This window comes from Sander lucioperca, chromosome 21 (assembly GCF_008315115.2).
Source record: "Sander lucioperca isolate FBNREF2018 chromosome 21, SLUC_FBN_1.2, whole genome shotgun sequence".
Classification (NCBI taxonomy): domain Eukaryota; kingdom Metazoa; phylum Chordata; class Actinopteri; order Perciformes; family Percidae; genus Sander; species Sander lucioperca.
The window spans coordinates 8,463,178-8,485,064 of record NC_050193.1 but is presented as its reverse complement, the minus strand read 5'-3'; the positions used below and the strand labels follow the sequence as shown (position 1 = coordinate 8,485,064).

General features: G+C 40.4%; 1 protein-coding gene across 3 annotated transcripts in view; it reads left to right on the top strand.

Moving 5' to 3' along the window:
• The first annotated feature begins 956 nt into the window (after nt 1-956).
• The window catches only part of cyth1a (cytohesin 1a), a 47,384-nt gene continuing 26,453 nt past the window's right edge, over nt 957-21,887 (top strand). Inside the window, exon 1 of one of the 3 annotated variants that reach the window (XM_031312316.2) lies at nt 957-1,219. In XM_031312316.2, the coding sequence (XP_031168176.1) occupies nt 1,201-1,219 (19 nt within the window). In that variant the 5' untranslated portion in view covers nt 957-1,200. Of the gene's footprint in view, nt 1,220-9,440; nt 9,753-18,062; nt 18,330-21,887 lie in introns of those variants that run through there. The other 2 variants (XM_031312314.2, XM_031312315.2) reach the window with 2 other exon arrangements.

Here is a 21,887-nt window from a genome sequence, read left to right as displayed (position 1 = left end):
AATTCTGAGGGCGTCTTACACTTCTGACCATGCCACATTCAGTGATGTTTAACTGGTATTTTCTCTTTGAAAGCTGAGGCCAAGCACCTACTGACATCACTGATTAGCCAGAGGTGAAGAAATTCTGAAACTTTAAAGCAACGATATTTAATATTTTATAATAATGTCTCACAATGTAAAAAAGTGATGAACCCACAGAGAATTATCAGCTGGACCTGCAGCTCCTCTCGGCTCTGCATTATTGTGCGTTTCAGCTCATTGTTTACCTGTCTGTCCAAAAACTTTACTGTTTTGGTTCACTCTTACATCATAGGGTCACTCTTACATCATAGGGTCGTTTTCGACCTCAGCAGACAGCTCTTTTCCATGAAAAAGCTCTAAATCTAGATATGAAATAAAATATAACGGGATGGAAGATTTTGTCCAAATCGCCCAGCTCTCTCCCAGACCAAATGGTAGAGCTAAAAGAGAGTGAATATTTGACTTTAAATCACCAGTGGCCGAAAACAGTACTGTTTGCTAAGAAGTTTGCCTCATCAACTTAAAAAATGAGAAGTGTTCAAAACTTACATTTATGCTGCCCCCAAGTGGGTAAAAACATTATTGCAGTTTGAAGCAACGCACCAGCAGTTTCCTGCCCTTTTTTAATTTATTGTGGACTCTGAGGGTTTTTTAAAAAAAAAGGCTATATCTTTTAGACTTATAAAATGTGTGAAAAGTTTTTCCCACCTTGAACATAAATACAATATTATATATATATATTTATTAATATTATTATTATTATGTTTTATAATTGTAATAGTACTTGCATGAGCAATGTCTCTACTCTAGACAGTTAATTTCTTACATCATTCCAGTGTCGTTGGTGAAAGATAAGTTAGCGTGACATCACATTTGGGATGGGCGGGGCTAACGTGCACCGGCTTCTCAATGCATAACAACAGTCCGCCAACATCGGCAGACACACTCACTAAACGGCAACTAGGGACAAACTAAACGGCAACAAGCTAAAAAAGTACCACTTTAGAGTGAGATAGCATATTTAGAGAGCCTGCCATTAAGTTGAAACCTGGGAGGTGAGCGAAGGGAGAGCTAAGAAGAGACCGGAAAGGAAAGGAAGAAGGTATCCGGATTGCTGCGGACGCTTGGCGAGAGACGTCCCCGGTTTGTGACTCGTTCAGCAGCATCAGGACCACCAGGATGGAGGGGGAGAATCACGGTTAGTCTTTATCCCACTCTTACATAGACTGTTTAGCATGTTGTGGACGCTTTGAGCCGAGCCCCTGACAGTGTGCAGTGTACATGTTTTTTTTCAGCATTGCTTACCACAGTGTTCCTGCTCTGCTGTGCCAAGTGTACAGAAATGACATGCAGTCTACTAAGCATAGATGTTCATACTGCTGCCAGTCTGGTGGGACTGTTAGAGTTAGAATGACAGCATATGACAGACTACTGTGCACATGTATAATTTCCTAAAGTCGTAAAGGGACCCATTACTCATGTTGATTTAATTGAAATGTGTTCACCAGATATGAAGTAGCCCACCATGTTGTGGTTTTATAAGCCATCTTAAAAACAGGTGTCCCCTGTAGTATTCACTGCCAATGCCAAAAGGATAAAATGATCTGTATGATGAATTATTACGTATCACACTGCAGCTGTGACTGCATGGTAGACAGTGTAGAAATCCACATATTTACACAGTAGAGTTAATGCAGTGAAAGATAGAAAAGTTCCAGCTCTTATGGGAATTAAGTTGCAAACTGATTTATTTATACCATGCAGGCACAAAGGCTCTTCAGATGACACAGTTTCACAAAATGCCTTCTTATAACACTTATAAAACCATCTTTACAGGAAGTTCAATGTCCTGACATCATGTCCCCCATGATGATGTCAGGCCATGATGAGCTAGCTGATGGCTCATCATGGCCCATCATCAGCTTAGGCTGTGATAGAGGCTTCATCTCAATTATTTAGCAGTTTAGTTTTTCTGGGAGCTTAATGCATCTCAAAATAGAACCACCAGCACTGGCCTCATTGCAAAACTAATGCTCTGTAGAAAGAAGGGAGGGCTGGTACCCCACATTGCTTTCTGTGAGTCCCATAAATGTACCCGTGTAAGATAACAGTCTAGAATAAAATAACGTTTCACTAGAATTGTACCTGGTACTATTTCATGTGACAAATACAATTGACTGATTGATATTAGCGATTAAAAAATGAACGAAAACGTATCTGAAGAAGTAAAAGATGTAAACTGAGACAGTTATACTAATGCTTCACCTACCAATCTAAAGTATTTGCCTTTTGATTTGGATTTGTTATAAGACACAAGGCACACAAGGTCCAGAAGTGACTTCTTGCATACAGCGTTTTTGCTCTTGACTCCCAAGAAGGATAGTCATATTTATTTGCAGTCGTCTTCCCTTGTCAGTTTTTTCCTATTTGCAAGAAGATTCGACAGTTATGTAATTATCTGCACAAGTGTGAGGCACAAGAGGAAGGACATGCCAAAGCTCTCAGCGCATTCTAATAAAACTCTCTCCGTCCCTGACACCTCCTTAGTCGAGTCAGTGGCTTGTGGATCTGAATGAGTAAGTATAAGTCATCTCTTCTGTCCCTACGCACTGTGTCTGTTCAGCATAATTGAAGTCTGAGAAGGAGAGAGGATAAAAAAATAATCCATCCACTGTCAAGACTTGACTCCAACAGACTTAATTTTATTTTGGCACAGCTGTGTTTCCTCTATTTCAGGGGTCTTCAATGTTTTTTAAGCCAAGGACCCCTTAACTGAAAGAGAGACAGATCAGGGACCCCCTACTACATATATTGTATGAAATGAAGTTGCATATTAATCTGGTCCTACAATAACTTTTAGGGCAGCCTAAATCAGTTTTTTTGCATAAGCTTTAAATAGCCTAATAATTGTTGGCATGATTTTATAAATCATGTTTTAATGTTAACCTTTAAATGTGAAACAGTCAGTCCTTTGGGATGAACTGTATCTGTGGATGGCTACCTTAGTGACTACATTACCTATTGGCCAGTAAGCCTACCATCAGTGGGGATTTATATTTGCTAATACTATGTTGCAATCATGTTAAGACTTTTTAATTTTTGAAAAAACTTTCAAAAATTAACAATAATTTGGAGGCCCCCCTGGAGTGACTCTGAGGACCCCCTGGGGGTCCTGGACCCCCTGTTGAAGATCCCTGCTCTATTTTATTATTTAAGTAGACGTATGCATTTGCAGTGTGTGTCATATCTAGCATCACCTTCTAAAAATTAAGACAGGGTTACCATCCTGTGTTTTTTCACTCTGTTCCTGTGATGTTGCTAGGTGCTGGTGCCCTAAACCAGCTATCTTGGGATTCATTGGGTGCATTCTGTTTCAAGACTCACTTCAAAGGCGACTGTTTTATCTTTTTTTCTTTTCATGCTCTTTCTGCTCTCACCTGCACCTGTCAGTGCAGCTCTGTTTCCCTTTGCATAATGAAATTTGTGCACACAAAGGAAACAGTGTGCTGGTTTATAGGCGTGGTGCACTATAGTGACAGGTACATGTGGTTGCTGTGGTTATGGGTGTCATCTCTCCTCTCAGTTTGAAAAATAGTTGCTGCTGCTGCTGGCCTGTAATGTGTTGTTTTCTACTATATACTGTCACTCTCAACCATGTAATCAGACAGGTTTACTCCAGGTTTAAGCTCCTCTATCGCTCAAAGTACACTCTTAGAAAAAGCTCTCAAAGCAGCAGCAAAATCTCAGTGGACTTATGCAGACATATAGTAGGCTATTATGGTTAAAAAAAAAAAAAAAAGTGTCATGAAAATCAAAAGATAAAAATGATAAGAAGTTTAAATCTGTCACTTCAAAGTCAATTCAAATCTGCACTTGTGTTGGAGTTGTTCTTACGTAACCATGTAAGATACCAGTCTAGAAATAATTCAACATCGTCCCTTTGTTTTCCATCATTAAATCTACACCAATACAAAGAGTTGTAGATAAAGAGAAGGACACAAAGGGAGGATAGGAAAGCTTTGAGACGGCTAAAACAAAAAGTGGGATAGGGTGCTGGATGATGTTATTTAACACATTCAACACATTCAATCCATATTTAGCCTGTTAGCCAGCTTTATTCTGGTGAGTATTCAGTTGTTCCAGCATAGGTGCTTATTCTACTGTTAGCCAGTTCTTAGTCACTGGAGGTGATGCTAACAGTGTACTGCTATGTAGGAGTTCCACCAACACAGACCAGCAAGCTCTCTGTAGGTTTTTTACCCAAATGGGGAAACACTTTCATCACATAGAAAACTTGCCTGCCTATATGACTGTTTGAAGACAAACATATGAGTGATTTTCTTTAGAATCTCCTATAGACTGCTTGCAGCTGTTTTCTGCTTACAGTGTTTGTACATGAGTTGTTCAACCTACGTACAGTTCCAATTCAATCTGCTATAAGGTAAACTGCACTTGGTGTGTGAGTGAATCCTTCTGGCCTGTTTAGTGAACTAAGAATAACGGTGTTGTTACATGCTATGTCCACCCGGTGGCATGTATGCATAACAGCTCAACTAAAGTGTTGATGTGGTTCCAGATCAAGGCCAAGACTAAATACAGTATGCAGCACTGTGCAGAGGAAACAACATCTCAGCAGCCACTGTACGTGCTAAATGAAGATGTTTGCCTCATTATCTACTTACATGTGGCTGCACCAGATATTGTTGTAATGCGAAAATGTATTGGTTGCTATTAAGAAGCTCTATTTTTAAAGGGGTGATAGAATGCAAAAACGATTTTACCTTGTCATAGTTGAATAACCACTATTAGTGGGTAAATAGGACATTCATAGAACCTCAAAATCCCATTGACACCCCTTTCCTCTGCAAATCTCACAATTTGAAACTGCCTCTGAAAACGGGCGAATCTCAACTAACCACCGAGTTGACGTCAACTCCTTATTTGGCTCTAGTCTCTACCTTTGTCACGCCCCAACATTTACATAGGCTACACCACTGATCTGAGATCAGGTAGTCTTTCTCTGTGTGTCGGAGTTCAGCGGCCAGTGCTGCCTGTGTTGCTGCCTCGCTGCCTGGCCTGCCCTCCTTCACAGACCCCGGCCTGCTGTGAGGTAGATGGAGCTCCGTCACGGCTGGCAGCCCACGGCCCTCCATACCCGCGCAAAGTCACCGTTTCTGGGTTAATGGACTACCAAACGCCGCTGTCCTGACAGAGCTCCAGGGCCTGCAGCTCCCCTTTTCCTGCTAAATGGCCGGTGTGTGTGAGTGAGAGCGCGGTCAGCGAGCTTGTTACGCCCGCAATCTCTTACCACAGGTTCCAGTTAATCTTATAATGGATATGTGTGTTGAGTTATTTAAACAAACGATCGGGGAAATAAACGCCTCTTGTCCGCGAGTCTCATTGATAGAGCCTGCGGCTGGATGAGGCTCTATCAATGAGAGCTAGCTAGCCTCCTCTTAGACCTGCATTCATTAATTAATTTAATTAATGCATTAAATTGAAATCGGACACCATTGTTAGCTTTATAAGACCTTGGAGTAGCTGAAATATAAGTGGCGTGACGAAATTCAAACTGTAAATATACTCTAGTTATCCCGAAAGTGAAGCTAACTAGCCGCAATCTGTACACATAGGATTGAAGGGACACAAGCAGCTAACGTAACCCCTAATTTTCACAAAAATGCATTAAATTGAAATCGGACACCATTGTTAGCTTTATAAGACCTTGGGGTAGCTGTAATATAAGCGGCGTGACGAAATTCAAACTATAAATATACTCTAGTTATGCCGGCAGCTGGCAGCTGGCCAGCTCCGCGGAGCCCCGGTAGTCCAGTAACCGAGGAAACGGTGACTTTTACTGGGTATGGAGGTTGCCGCTTTCTCGTCAGACTGTGTGGATCTCCTAAAGTCCGACACGTCTTACCATATTTGCAATTAGCCATCAATTTTCATAAAACGGCCCATATTTGAGCTTTATATAGTTGATTTCTCGCATAAAAAAGTCTCAGAAGTGAATTTAGTAACAAAATAGTAGACAAACAATGTATAATTTTGCAGTGTCTGAAATACGAGACCTGCTGTCTTGTCTCCAATGTTTTGTATGTGGTTCGCTCAAACCAATCAGTGCGCAGCTCATCTAAATATTCATGAGCATACCATATTTGGAAGAAAAGCTCTTGTTACAAATATGGCCATATTCACAGGGTAGTTAAGGGCCCATAAAATAGCATTTGGGCAATTTTCAGCCCAACCAATGTTACATACCCTATTAGGAGACCTTAAGGAACAGTGTGAAATACCCTATATAATCATTCTATCACCCCTTTAATGAATAGCCTCTACCTGGAGGTAGAGATTGAAGGATCAGCTACAGAACAGCTGTAAAACTGTAAAATCTTGATTATACAGGATTAATGCTCAATTAGAAATATGTTATTGTGGATTGGTGGAGTTTTATATATTATGCTATTATAGTGGGCAACATGTTTCCCCTGCAGTTTGACTGCATACTGTTAAGTATTCACAGTTAATTGAACTGAGCATGCATGTGAATATTTGTGCACCAAAAATCATTAGTCTATAACTTTAAATATTAATGTTACACACAATAAACAAAAGGGAGACCCACTCCTGCTTCATGGCACTAGATGTCAAAAACTCCACAGGGAACATTTAAGGGATGCCCAGGCTGCAATTGGTATCTATCTATCTATCTATCTATCTATCTATCGATCTGTTTACTTATTAATACTCTGCAGGTGCAGAGCGAGGTGCTGACTGCTGACAACACACTCTTATTCAGCGGAAGGAGCGGAATATGCATACTAAAAATGAGAGGAAAACATTTGTGCTGACTTCGCCTTGCCGCTGATCCTTTTGTGACAGAGCTGCTCCTCTGGGTGATGTGCAGCTGCAGCATTTTTAAGTGGTCAGGACTGACTTTGCAGTTCATGCAGGGGTCCCTCTGAGGCAATCTGCCCTCTGGGGATGAACTGGGCAATGATTGTTAAATCAGAGGTGATGTCATCGCCATGCAGACTGTAGAAATGCAGCATGTGTCAGATCTACCTTGTCACATTCTGTAATTGCCACCTAGCCTGAGTTGCTGACATGCATGCCCCTGATGACAGGGAGGGCAGAGTTGAAAAAATAATAAATGACTCACACTGAATGAGATGGGCTGTTATTAAAGAGTGAGAGACACTTTGTGCGATTGGTAGGGCTGTACTTTTACTGGTAACGACCGAATCACGTCGGTATTACCGAGTATTGGTTCACGTAAAATCAAACGGTGCCAAATTTCGGTACTTTGCTTGTTTGTTTGTTTGCCAACTTTGACATCCCGCAGCATCCCGCCGTGTTTTCCTCCTCACATGCTGCTCTGAGAGCTCACAGGCCGGCCAGACATTAATATCATCCCCGTTATTATTATTGTTAGCTGCCGCTGATTCTGGATGTGAATTAGGCTGTGAGGCATTCAGGTTTATTCAGAAATAACCTCTCTCAGCTAAAGGCTGGAGGTAGGACGAGACACGACAACATCCCGTCTGATATTTACTGGTAGCTTGCAAACAAATATCTTTGTGTTCCACACTCTCAGAGCGGGTGTTCTCAACAGCTGGGAACACAGTGAGTGTTGAGCGGGCGCGGCTCTTATCTGAAAGAGTTGACATGCTAGTCTTTCTTAAAAAGAATTACACGAGAACTACTTAGTAGTAGTAGCAGTAGTTTGATCTATGTTTGAGCTTGACTGGGTGTGTGTTTTTTGTTTACTGTCCATTGTTCATATGTTCATATTTTTATATTTTTAGAATGGGGATAACATTTTCATATAGGGTGGGGAGGGTATTTGTATTGTGTTTAAATAAAATGTTTAAACTGAGAAGTTTAAAAAAGTACCGTTGAATACCGAGACGAACATTTAGTATTTAGTATACAGTTTAGTATTAGTTCAGATGCGAAAGGTACCCAACCCTAGCGATTGGCAGGTAGGCTAATTTAGAGTGGCAGTAGTTCAAGAGTGGAGGTAAACATTCCTGCTTTGCTCCACAAGAGGATGTGAAAATCCAAACAAAATAAATTGGCGTTGATTATGCGCACATCTGTGGCAGAACCAGACCAGTTTATTTTGTGTGTGTGTGTGTATGTGTAAAAGCCCCATGTGTGTGTTATGTGGCTTCAAGACCCCTAAAATGTGACTGTGTCGTGGTGAAAAACCTCAATAGGCGTGTGAAGATATAATCTAATCAAGACAAAAACCGCACAGTGTTTTGCCCAGGAGCAAATGATTTCTCCACCCTGTTGCCAAGCAACAATGAAATCTTGATTTTATGTACAAGGCTTTTGAAGCCAAAAATGATGGAGTGACTAGAAGCTAAAAAGCAACAGAGGGTAGAGATGGAACTCAAACACTGCACCGCACAAAACAGAGCAATGTGCTGCTGATAGGTCGCCATGATTCTAATGCACAGTAAAACTTTCTTTTTAATTGTTTCTTTAAAGTGCTTTAATTATGCTTATTTCCAGGTTCATAATTGTATTTAGAGGTTATATCAGAATGTGTTTACATGGTTTAATTTTCAAAAAACACCATATTTTTGTTATACTGCACATTGCTGCAGCTCCTCTTTTCACCCTGTGTGTTGAGCTCTTTGTTTTAACTACAGAGTGAGGCATCTCACTTCAGTTCCATCTTTGTTGGGAGTCGCACATGCATAGTAGCTAGGTAAGGACTCCTACGCAGTCAGAAGCACGAGTATGAGGGCGAGCCACGCTAGCAGCTAGGCGAGCATTATAACGTGTGTTACAAAGTGACGCACGTTCATCACGGAAGTAAAGGCTGGACTACAATAGCGCTGTTTGGAACAGTTTGTGAACAGTGTTTTCTGTTGGAGATGGTAAGTGCCTTTGGGGTGGACTTTGGGCTTTTTCATTTTGGAAGCCTATTACATGCACAAAAAAGATATAACACAATAAAGAAAAGGGAAAACACCAAAAAGCATAATATGAGCACTTGACACTTCCCTACATTTTATCAGGCAAACTTGGTTGTAGCAAAAACAAAAAGTAATAGAAAGCAGAAATCTGTCCTTAAGGTACATTCATATATGCATTAAAATACAACCTGACTTTTCCATGTGTGTGTGCAATGTGATGACTGTTGTGTCTAAGAATATCTACTTGAATTAGTATGGAAAGTAGCCAGAGAGTGCAAGTGGGTGAGAAAGAGAGAGAGAGAGAGAAAAGAGAGAGAGAGAGAGCAGAGGAGGATAGAGGAGCTGAGACACCAGCACAAAAGGGGAACTGGGAGAAAGCAGAAGTAATTTCAGCGTCCTGGCAAGTTGCACATTCTATTCAAGACGGAAGAGAAAGTGTGTGAGTGTAAGAGATTGGCTGGGGGAGAGGAGGACTCATCCAGTCGGGGGATTAGGTGAAGCAGAGTGACAGAAAGCGCAGGACCTAACAGAGTCTCTACATGGACTGAACGTCTGGGAGCTCGGAGGGACTCTCAGCAGCCACAGCAGGTAGCCTGGGCCTCCCCAACTTCCCTTTTTCCTCCATCTCAATCTGAATCGTCAGGAGGGAGCATTCCCACAGCCGCTAACGGAGACGTACCTTCACACGCACACATACATTACACACTGAAGCTATGGGGTCAGTGAGTGAACTTTGTGTGTCCAGCCTTCAGACATTCTTGTGTCCAGCTGTGAAGCCGCTCCACCAAGCTCCAGGTAAAGTCACAACTGTAGGCCTTATGCATACTGTGTTGTAGTCTGTTTTGGTTGCTTGTTGGAATGTGTTGTAGCATTGGTGTAAGATAGCTTAAAATAGATCATTTTAAACCATCATCACCATTAGTATTTTAAAGACTTCTCACTGTCGATAAAAACCTGTTGATTGACGGTGTATGTGTACTTGTGCGTGCTTGTCTGACCAGTGACCACTGGCACTAACACATGGCTCCACCAGAGATGATAACATTTGGATGGAAATAGAGGGAGCTTCTTGTCGCTAAGGAGGCTCTCTCATTAAGCACTACTTAAACCTCTGTGGGCGCAAACACACTGAGAGATGGAGCGAGCTAATATTATTACTTACTGAGAAGATCTAATCACCAGCAGGTCTCACACACTATCCACCGCCAAACTGAATTGAACTGCTCATGATGACTTCACATACTAATATTCACACATGGGACAGCAGATATAAAATAGCCTGGCTAATTCTGGCACATTTTACATTTTCATATGTATTATTAGTGTGCATTGTCCCTGTTAAATAAACCTGAAATAAATAAATAAATGTAGCAGATCCACATTCACATTGTATTAGCAACATTGAATCCCCGGGTAAAAACACAGCCACACAGAGTGACCATGCTCCTACAATACCCTGCTTGGCTGTGCATGAAAATGTCTCTTCTTGTCCCTTGCTGTTACTAGTAGTCCTTCGATAACGGGGGTTAGGTTTACTTGAGATCACCTCCTGAACCCAGATAAACAACTTTCAGTGCTTCCCAGTTTAATTACAGATGGACCAGAAGTGGAGCTGGCTAAGACGTTGGCCTTTATTCTTACCATCTGTGCTCAAATTTATCCTGTAGTAAAAATAGGATCTGAATTGTGATGGAGCTAAGGTTTGTTTAGTTTTGGTTGTAAAGTATTGCAGCTGCATTACACTACACTGCTGGGTGGTGCACAGGTTCCCATTGGGAGTGTTTGAAATTGTGTTGGCAGACAGTGTTGACGTGACTAAAGCGGCTTCGCTGGGTTGTGGTGAATCAGCTGACTGAGTACGTAGCAAGAGGAAATGGTGCTGCCTCAGTGATTTCAAAACACCTGAATCAGCACCACGGACCAGCGCGAAAAGAGGGGACTTTATTTTAGTTTGGGATATTCAAGGCAGAAGTAATCTGGATTGTCCTGGTATCAAGAACATGGTGACAGCAATGTTTTACAGATTTTCTTCAAGCTAACAAAAATTACTTTAACATATTGGGTAAAATTGAGGAAAAAGTTCTAGTTAGATATGACACTGATTTTCCATTTGAATATTCAGCCTCCAGTAAAAGCATTCCCAAAGGCTTAAAGTGCCCATATTATGAAAAAATCACTTTTTCTGGGATTTGGGGTGTTATTTTGTGTCTCTGGTGCTTCCACACGCATACAAACTTTGAAAAAAAATAAACATCCATGCTGTTTTGAGTGAGATACGGGTTTCTGAATGTCTCCTGCCTTCAGTATCCAGGTGAGCTGTTCAAAATCTGCACGGCTTTCTACGTAACTAGCCGAGACGAGGGGCCTAGGGGGCTAACCCTTAGCATGCTAGCTGATGGCAAAACACTGCTACAACACACACAATTCACCCTAATCTACAGCATAAATTGTATAGAACTACTTACATGTCCCTGTTCTGCAGGTATTCCACGCAAAGTTGGAAGTGCGCCCTCGTTTAGAAGAAGTCTCCCAGCTAATCCTGCCTTGTACAGGCCAAAGTTGGAGAAACAGCTAGCTAGCTCATGTTATCCTTACCTAGCTACTGCACATGTGCGACTGACAATAAAGATGTTAAGAAGTTGAGAGGGGTCACTCTGTAGCTAAAACAGAGACCTGAACACAGGGTGAAAAGAGGAGCTGCAGCAATGTGCAGTACAACAAAAATATGGTGTTTTTTGAAAATTAAACCATGTAAACCTATTATGATACAATCTCAAATTACAATTATGAAGCTGAAAATGAGCATAATATGGCCATTTTAATTCCAGCGGTCACCTGCCTGCAAGTGTCAGTTTTTTGCTTAAACTGTATTAAAAACATTGATGTTGTGATGACAGCCATTACATTTTGGACCCCTTGTGGTGGGAAGAGATTGGGCAGTGTTCTGAGAGTGTTGGTGTTTCTGTTTTTAATCATGAATCATGCAAGTGATTCATGTGTGACTCATCGAATGGTCATCCAGCGAGTTTACATTGTATCAGCAGCACTATTAAATCACTCCTGAAATATAGCCAAATGCTGTTTGACATGAAAAAACAACTGCAAACATGAGAGATAAGTTTAAAAAAAAAAGTCACTCGGCTGCCTCATTGGCTGCCCTCATGTAGTGACGTGTTATTTCCCAAGTCTTTCTCAGGGGACACAAATTGATTGCTTCAGTCTTCTTAGCCACTCTCCCTTTGCAACTAAATGAATTAAGCACCACAGTGGAATGGCAGTGCCCTTTCAGACTGTACATGTTACTGTGAGTCTAACTTTCACAGTCACTGTAAGTGTGACTCAACATGCCCAATTCATCTTCACAGGGCACAGGCTGGGACTGATAGCGGGCAGTGTATCGCCCAAAGCAGACTTGATAGTAATTTAGCTGATTGATATCAATGCGATTACGAGGGTCGTCTGTGCTGTGAGGCAGGTGTGCCTGTGGCTTTGCCTTGCTTTTCTGTCATGGAAATGACTCCATATGGGCCCCATGGTGCAGCTTAAGACAATGTGATGTCTTTGGGAGCACAAACAAGCCCATCAGCAGCAGCCAGTGTTTAGAATATTTGCCAAATCAGCTGGTTGTAAAGGAGGGTATGGTGCAGTGACAGTGGTTGACCATGCTAATGTGATTATGGTAGTGGTTCCCAACCTGTCTGGCTTGTGACCGTTTAACCCTAATTTTCTGTTTTATAAATAAAACATATTGAACTGAAAACTTGAACAAAAAATACCTTGGTTTGGGGTCTCAGACAGTCCAGCTGTAAAACATGGTTTGCATGTTTTTGCCAACAAAGAATATGTCCATGTAGTTATAATTGATATCTTCTGCCATCACTATCTGTGTAGGTACACAGCTATGCAGTGAGCTAAGCACATTTCCAATGAAGGCTGTCAGCGAATTGCCTTTGAGGTTTTTCACTGGAAGAAATTGTGACATTGGACAACAATAGTGATTACAAATCAGAAAACCACAAGATTTCATAGACAAGAGTTAGACCAAGGACATTGGATTCACATAACAAGCTGTCAAATCAACCTAATTTGTGTATCAGAAAATGTTTTTCTTCTTCTACCCATCTTGGGATAATTTTCTTGTGACTTTTTGGGGTTTTTTCAACCTCAAAGTTGTAAACTATTGGGTTAAAAGATAATAATGTTGATATCTTCACTTGGTAATACAGTTTTACGTGTTTTGGACGCTGAACAAGACATGCTCTGCTAGCGAGCTGCTTCAAAGAGTCAGTGGTGGGAATCAAAACAGAGGCAGATGAAATCCACACAGCTCTGTAAGCCAAATAAATTCATTTTGGTTGCAGTGGAGGATTTGTTTTTTCTAAGTTCTTGGTTTTTCTCTTGAGGAAATGGCATGCAATGAACAATTGTGGTAGCACGTTCACTGGTGAACTGGAAAATAACGTGCTATCTCTTGTGACATAATGTAACTCGTATTGTTGTACTATAAATGTGTGGACATGCTGGCCTTCAACTCATCAAGCTTCAATGCTTGCAGACACAATCCATCTATGAACAGAAGGGGTTTTATTTAGTCTTTCCCTAAGACTGCTTGTTAGTCAGACTTATGCATAATAAATTACAGATGAACAAATGCTCTGTCAGCCTGTAGTCTACCAAGGCTTGTTGGGGTGATGTCAACTGTAGAAATGCATGCAGTGCAACGAATCTAGCCTGAGGAAGAGTGACATCTAGACAGGCTGTCATACTTCAGCTCTCTGCATTTCACACCCTCTTACTAAAACGGACTTGCAAAGTCACATCTCCTGACAGCAGTGTTTCTGTATGCATATACATATAAGTGTAGGTGAGGTCTGCTGGGTGCTGCTACAAAGAAAAAGATTAGAAAATCTTGCTGTTGAGAATATGTGGAGAGCAATATTAAAATACAGCTTTATCTTTGCACTTTTAAAGTGATTGGCCGCCCACAGAGTGTTTTTCTCTCACAGCCATAAGAGAAAAGTGACACAAGAGCTAGATATTCTTGTATTTATGTTATGACTCATGTCAGTAATTAATCGCTCAGGTAGGTCTGCACACACCCTCTCATTCGTGAAATTACAGGATGGATTGATCCAAAGGTCTCATTACCTTCGACTGCACCCGTAAAAAGAAAGCAGTGGTTACAGAATCAGCTTGTGCTATGAGATATGAAGCATAGAGCAACAAAACTCCAGCCACAACTTATGCCAAGGGGGGTGGGGGGGGGCAGTGCCCAGGTGAACTGGAATCTCTCCAGCTACCAGTTCCAGGTTCCCAACCCAACTCCCTACGGACTGAGCACTGCCACCCCCAAACCTCCTATTTCTCAATATGCCTCTGCCTTTGCAAGTCATTTTATCATTCAGAGTTAGTTTTAGAGATGGGTGTCAATATATTGTTTATGGAACGCAGTTAAACAAAGTTTCTCTACATGACCTTTGTTTTTTTCTGCAGTTTGACTGTAATTACTGCAGATGATCAGCAGGGGTCACTCTTGGCATCTCTTCTCATAGGATTGTTAAAAGATTATTTTCTCACTTTCCCATCTAATTCAGTCTATTTAAACACAGATTTACTATTGTAACTCCAGGTGCTGACAGCATTATTATCCGTATGGATAATAATAGAGCCTTGGGGTTTCAGGAATAACCACCGTTGTGCAGTTGCGATTGTGGAGAGTTGGCCACTTCATTGCTCCAGGCACATGCAGCTGGAACCCGTCACAAGTCCTCACCCTAACCCGTCAGGCAATATACCCATTACAGGGTCGTTCCACTGATTTTAAACATCAACATCAGTTCATTTGTATTATAATGTATTGCTGTCTTTAGATGGTGTTTTCTAAAGTTTAAAGAAAATGACCCCTAATAGAAAGTTTGTGTTATAAACTGGGAGCCTGGAGTTTGAAAGACATGGGTATTTACCAAACATGGAAAAACTAACAGAGATACTATCAAGTTGCATTTTGGGAAGTGTGGGATCCAGTGTTTTTGGAGCTTGGCTCATACTAGAGACTAAAAGTCAGGATTACTTGGCCTTTGCTGCATCAGTTTTGACCGTTAATTTCACCTTAAGTCCCCCAACTTGGCAGGACAATCCCATAAAGTGCTGAATCTAGTATATTTCAGAATTTAAAGCCAGGGGTGTCTATAATGACCTGCATGGAGAAAACATTACAACAGTACACATTCTCTCATGCTGATTTGCTGTTTAACGAAAATTGGTCTGATTAGATGGTCAGCCAGTAGACAGAGAAAGATGGAACACCTTTCAAACATGAGAGCCAGGATTGCTCCTGAGAATTGGCTCCATCCCTTTTCAGCAACACTGTAATCCAAGTATGCTAAGTCTTAACAACCGATATTTCATAATATGACCAAGGCTTGTGGAAGGTTAAAATCTGTTTGTGAGCTACTTTTGGCTTATACAGATTTAGCTGCTGTAAAGTTGTCAATAGAAGCTCTGTCTTGATTGTCTAACCAAATCTAACGTTTCTTCATTGCAAACAGAGCATATTCAAGTCCTTAAGGAACAATATCACAGATAAGGGCAAAATAATAGTATCACTTTATCCAATCTAGTCTTATAATGTATTTCCAATCTATGTCGAAAGGTGCTGATGCATATTTTTGTAACCTGTATCGTATTACCTTAAGTTGTCAGGTGTTCCTGTTGTTTTCAAACTGAAGGATCCTGAAAAGTGTGAACTAAAACCCTATAAACAACAGAGAGGAATACAGAAGGAAACTTTGTCATTTTGAGGAATGTATCCATCTCATTGAAACTAATTATCAGCTGCATCTTTTAACATGCAAGAACAAAACCCTCTTTACTCTTCATAATCTAGTATGATGCTGCTTTGAGGTTTGCATAAACACTCTAGGATCAGTTCTACACGGCTTTGTTTTGATCAGGAAGTTGCAGACAACGTGTTGATATCAACTGATGATCTTTTCATTTAAAGGTCAAACGGCTCTCTGGTTTTACTTGTTCTGGGTTCTTTAGCACAGATTTACAGCAGTGCTCTGGGGAATGGATGAACTCTTAACAATGAAACTTTGTGTGAACAGAGTTCACTTCACACAGACTACATTGTCAGTTGTTGAGTTTGGGCAGCACAACTGAGGCATTCATGAGCCACAGCTTGAAGCTGAGCCCCACAAATAAAGTGGCCATGCAGACTAGGGCCCTTTAAGGTGGGTTTATGCATTTATGCTTTAGGTGTCTTGATGATTAAACTATTTGAGCCAATATGGTCTTCAGAAAAAGGGGGTGAATCACAGTATTTGCTCCTGATTTGATGATGGTTACTCAACACAGAGAGGAGGTGTAATCTCCTGGCTTCTTTCATTGGCTGTGAGTGCAGCATTCCTCTTGGCTCTCCTGTATTCATCAACAGGCAGGGACAGGCTCAGCCCATCTGACAGCAGCACAGTCGAGCAGGTGTTATACAAACAGCAGGCTGATTTATTCACTTTTAACAAGAGGACAGAAAGCTGGGTAGCTATGCTGTCTGCCCTTACAGTTTTCCCTAAAATATGCTGCCAAGAAATGTCTCCTTTCTGGAGCAGCCATCAGATGCACCTTTGATCACAGTCAGCATACCATGTGAATATACTGTGTGATGATGGGCCAGGATGAAGCATTGAAGTTAAAAATAAAAAAAGATGATACTTTTATTTCTGAGCAGATGCTGGTATCTGGCAAGTTGAATCAGACAAAAAATGTTGCTCTGTCTCACCTGGATTTTTGCAGAACAAGTTTCACCAATAATGACACATTTGCGTACATTGTTGTAGTCTTGTTGGAGTGATTCAACACAGTTGTGTAATAATGACAAGCAACTCTTCACATGAACCAGGGAAACAACAATCAATAGAGCTGCAGTATTTCCATATAGCTTTTAGGGCTGTCAACATTTCTATGTAGGCTAATTGAAAGTGGAAATAAATAGGGAATAATACAAAATACCATAAGTGTTGTAAGGCAAGTTAAAACATTAGTTTTTTGTGTTGATTTCAGATGTATGGGATAGGCCTACTGTGATTTCATTTGAATATTCAACAGGTTTGTAGGCAAAGTTTTATTACAGCCACAGACAGGTGACAGGTGTCTTTATGCTATTTTCTAAAGAATGGTTTACATTTGTTTCCGAGGTAGAACACACGTCTACTCTGCTCTCAGCGGATGTGGTGAATCAAACGCAAGCGCAAGATCAGCAGCAGTGAACTGCTGTCTGTGTGTGTCAATCACGTTTCTCTCCCTGCCCCCACTCATTCCCTATCGCAAAAACAGTTCAGTGTGTGTGTGTGTGTGTGTGTGTGTGTGTGTGTGTGTGTGTGTGTGTGTGTGCGTGCGTGCGCGCGCGTGTGTGTGAAAGGGCATTGCCCAAGGCAACAGGGTGCAAACGCAGACGCGTCATCTGGCCCATTTGCTGCACCTTTAGCAACGTCAAGTCAGCAGAGACTGTTACCGGATAGGGATCAGACCTTCCTAAAAAATAAGAGTCTAAAATTATAATCATGCTAATATTAAATTAAGTATACTTGTAAACTAGTAGGTTTATATTTTAATCTTTATTTCCAATTTGCTGAGGTGCCGTATATTGCTTTAATATAAGTCAAAATGTAATGCAATGTAAAAGTCAAAATGTAATGCAATGAAAGAGGAAATCTGGGCCATTTGAGTATTTTATTTTAATCCTTATTTAAATGTATATTATTTAAATTATTTATATAATATTATTATTTATTTATATCACCTTTAATTAATAATAAAATAATAAGTATTTCTGCTTCCTTGATGCAAATTAATAACCTGGCTATCTAACTTGTAGGCCCAGTCAAACGTGCAAAAAAAGAGAAAATGATGTCAATTTTCAATAGTTATTCAAATTTGTTAAGCTCACCAATCTTTTCCAGTCCTCACTGGCACTACAGCCAGGATAAAACATGTGTATCTTCCTGGTAAAAGCATTAACTCTTTTGATTCGTTCATGATGGTTTTATTATGAAAGTCATGACCGGAGTCTCATTGATTTTACTTAGCGTGTCCTGACAGAGCATCGCGCGCAGGGAAGATTGGTGGTTGGCTAAAGTCTTTCGTCTCGTCCAACAACCACTCCCTTGAGCTGTCGACAGAGCTACCCTTCACTTACCGAGAGCCATTCCGAAGTGTGTTTGTTAACTCGGTAGAAAACGTATAAAAAGCTCAATATATTTATCTATACTACTGTCTGGTCAAAGTTTTAACGCTCGGAAACCATTTGAAACTTTTTGAACTCGGACCTGCCAGCCGGAGGAACCATGGTGTTAAAATCGGAAGACGGAGTAGGTGAGTGAAACAGTCAAGGAACATTTTTCTTCGTCTAAATATCGTTTAAATGTCTTCACAGCAATGTGTTTAGTTGAAAACATGTTATTCAGACGTTTAAACTGTGTTTATGGGTGAAAGTTTTCAGGTAAATCTCAGGAACAAAATGTGTGAAGTGAGTGCTGATTCGTCTGGCCTTGTTTACAGTGTTTACTCTGCCATGTACTATATTGTTTTTTTCTGAGCCAACTTTTGTGCGTCTTATCTTATTAACCCCCTGTGGGCTGAACTTTATTACGTGCCTTACCTAAAAAACTAAATTTAATTAAACAGCGTAAAAAATAATATATAGGCCTATTGTAATTTATGGTGTCAGTCTGCAATTGGAAATTTTAGCCTACAAAATACAAATTCATAAAAAAAAACATAATTTTAAGTAAAATAATTTTTTTTTTTTTATTATTATTTTTTTGTTAAATGGTATTATGAAGTTGCCACAGTTTGTCAGTCTTTGCAGATAGCAATTTTAGCACTGTGTGTGTTTTTTCTTAACCACACTTTGAAACATTTACACATTTGTTGGCCCTTGGTACAGAACGCAATTCACCAGCTTTTCCCTTAGGGAGAACATCTTCAGTGTCATTTTTCAGTGACTGCTGAGCTATAAGCAGCAACAGGTGCGAGAGCAGATAGTTACTCCTCCAATGTCAGCAGCATGGCCGCAAAACATTGTCATTGAATGTAACATTCATGTTTTCTTTATTTTTCCTGCCTTTGAGTAGAGTTTCTTAGTTAAAATCAGTATATAATTATCCTCATAGAAGCCCATTCCAACAGCTGTAGTATGTAGTTGCAATTCCTTTACATGCGGTTATTATTATTATTTTATTACCACAGAGTGAATAACTATATAGAAATAAATGAGTGTGCAGCCTTTGAAGAAAGAAATCCTTTGTTGCTGAGCATGACACTTTCATCTCTTTGGCTTGGTTAGCCTGGCAGCATTAATTAGCACCCTTGACTTGCGTCACTGTTAATCGTGTTAGAGAACAGTGAACAGCTGACTGACTGATCCTGTTATATGCTGCTGCTTTTTTTGTTCTGCTGATGGAGAGGGAGAAGAACTTACACACTCAGTGGCCCCATGGCTGAGTCTGGCTGGCACACCGCTGCATTGTGTTTACAGGGATGAGAGCTGAGATGGAAACAGTCAATTCTCTTTGAGTCCATTTGTCTCTGCCGTTTAGAGGTGGGTGGTCTGGGAAGTTAAAGTAGTTGTCACTAATGGTTCCTTAATGAGCGGCGCCGAGAGCTCTAATGGGCCCTCCAAGAACAACGTGCCCTGCCTGGCACTAATGCCCCAGTGGTTTGATAACCGTCTTTTTCTCCACATAATCATATTTTAGCCTTCTCTCTGTATCGGCTGCAGCCCTTCTTTCCTCTCAGGCCAGTGTTTATTCTGCACAGTTACTACTATAATGCAACTGGACAAGTGTGTATTTACTATACAGTGCAGTAAGGTTTTTGGTCTTATGTTTGGTAGCTCAGCACCACACACTAGGCTGCATTGCTGACATGTTTTATGGCGGAAAGAGGCAGAAAAACAATGGTATACAGTATTTTAACCACTGCAACCTGTCACAGTAATGTTTGGCTAGATGTAGAGCTGCGATCAATAGGTATTTTTATTGTTTATTGTTTAATTTTTTCAATTAATTAAATAATCACTTAGATTACAACAAGAAGTCAAAAATAAGAATGGTCCAGCACAGGTTGCCAGAGCCAAAAGATATTTTTAAGAAAGCTTTAGTTTCATTAGCAGCCAATTATTTATTTTATTTTATAGCAATATAAAAAAACGAGGAAAGCAAAGCTTTTTAGATCAAACAAAATATGATTTATTAGCCAAAATCATGCAGCTCTGTCCAAGTCTAAATTTTAGCCAAAACAATAAATTGATTAATCGAATGAAAGAAAATCCCAACATTTTTGATAATTTAGTAATTGTTCAAGTCATTTGTCAGGAACACATTCCAAATATTTGCTGGTTCAAGTCTCTCAAATATGAGAATTTACTGTTCTCTCTTTTATACGATTGTCAGTTTAATATCTTTGAATTTAAAGTGTTAGTCAGACATAATCAGTTTAGTCAGACATAATCAGTTTCACTGCGTCACCTTGGACTCTGGGAGCTTGTGTTTGTGTGTGTTTCACTATTTTTACACAATGCTGCCTGTCAGAATAACAGGAGGATTTACCTGATAGGCTCATAAAGTCACTACATTTTGCTGTTGACACAGTTGACAGTTATGGCTGATTTGCATGGGAGCTGTTTTTGTTCCAATGAGCTTGTCATCAAGCATATATGTATATAGCATCTCAGAACTGTGCACTTTACCCCCCCTTTTCTTTACATTACTTATTTTATTCCATGTTACATTTCTTTTACGTACACGTTGGCACTGGAAAAGGAGTTGCTTTTAATCTCGTTGTACATGTGTATACAGTAGTGACAATAAAAGGCATTATATTCTATTCTATAAGACTGTGGTGGGGGTTTGCCAGCCACTTTGCGCCTATGATTCATTTGGTAATGATCTATTCCTTTTTCTCTGTCAAAAACATGCTCACACACACACACACACACACAGCTTTTGTTTCTTCAGAAATCAAAATTGCACTCAATTTTTCATTTCTACTTCTGCTTCTTCGGTCTCTCACATTTTATCCTGCAGTTCATTCTTCTCTCTCCTCTCCCAGCACTGATTTGAGTGACTTTCAGGTTTCTTTGCAGCAGGTATAGACACGCCTGGAGTCATTTTCTTCATATAGGCCAAAACTACGTGATCAGTCCTGTTGATAGGGCCCAGAAATTCAAAATGGCACCTGGCAGGAGCTCCATAGCGAAAGCATTTTGAAGGAGTGTGCTTCCTTGCCTACTGAACAAAGCTTTGGTGCAGGTCAGGCTTTGTTTATGGTCTGGTTGTGCTTGCATAGTCTGCTCAGCATTATTTGTGTATATTTTTTGGGGGGCTGCAGGAAAGTAATGCAAAGCTGAAAGCATCAGTACATTACATTCTATGCTTTGCTCCTGACGTGACTGGTTGATTTGACAAATGATTTACTATTTGTATGGTGTGTGTTGTCTCTTTTTGAAAATGCAAAGGATGCATTGAAAAGGATCTGGCACCATAGAAACTTTGTCAAAGAGATAAACGATGCATGCTGAGTAGTTGGAGTCATTTTGGCTTTTGTGCACTCTTCAGATAACAGTTGAACATGCAAGCCATCATGTTGTTATAGAGCTGAAGGATGAAAGTTATGAAGGAAGAATGGCTTTTGCATTAAATTTCCCTCAGGATGGGTGGGTTTAGTCACAGCTTTCACTCCTCCCCTGAAGTATGAAAACGGCTCACAAACAGGAAACCGAGAGTTTGACAATATGCTTGACAAGAAATGACATCCCACGGTTTGCGTGTGGGTTAAAAATTCTACACTTCTTTGCTACAAAAAAAGCAATACAGAAATAGAATGAAAGAAAGATTAGTGGCTCTTCCAGTTTCCCATCATGTGTTTTCT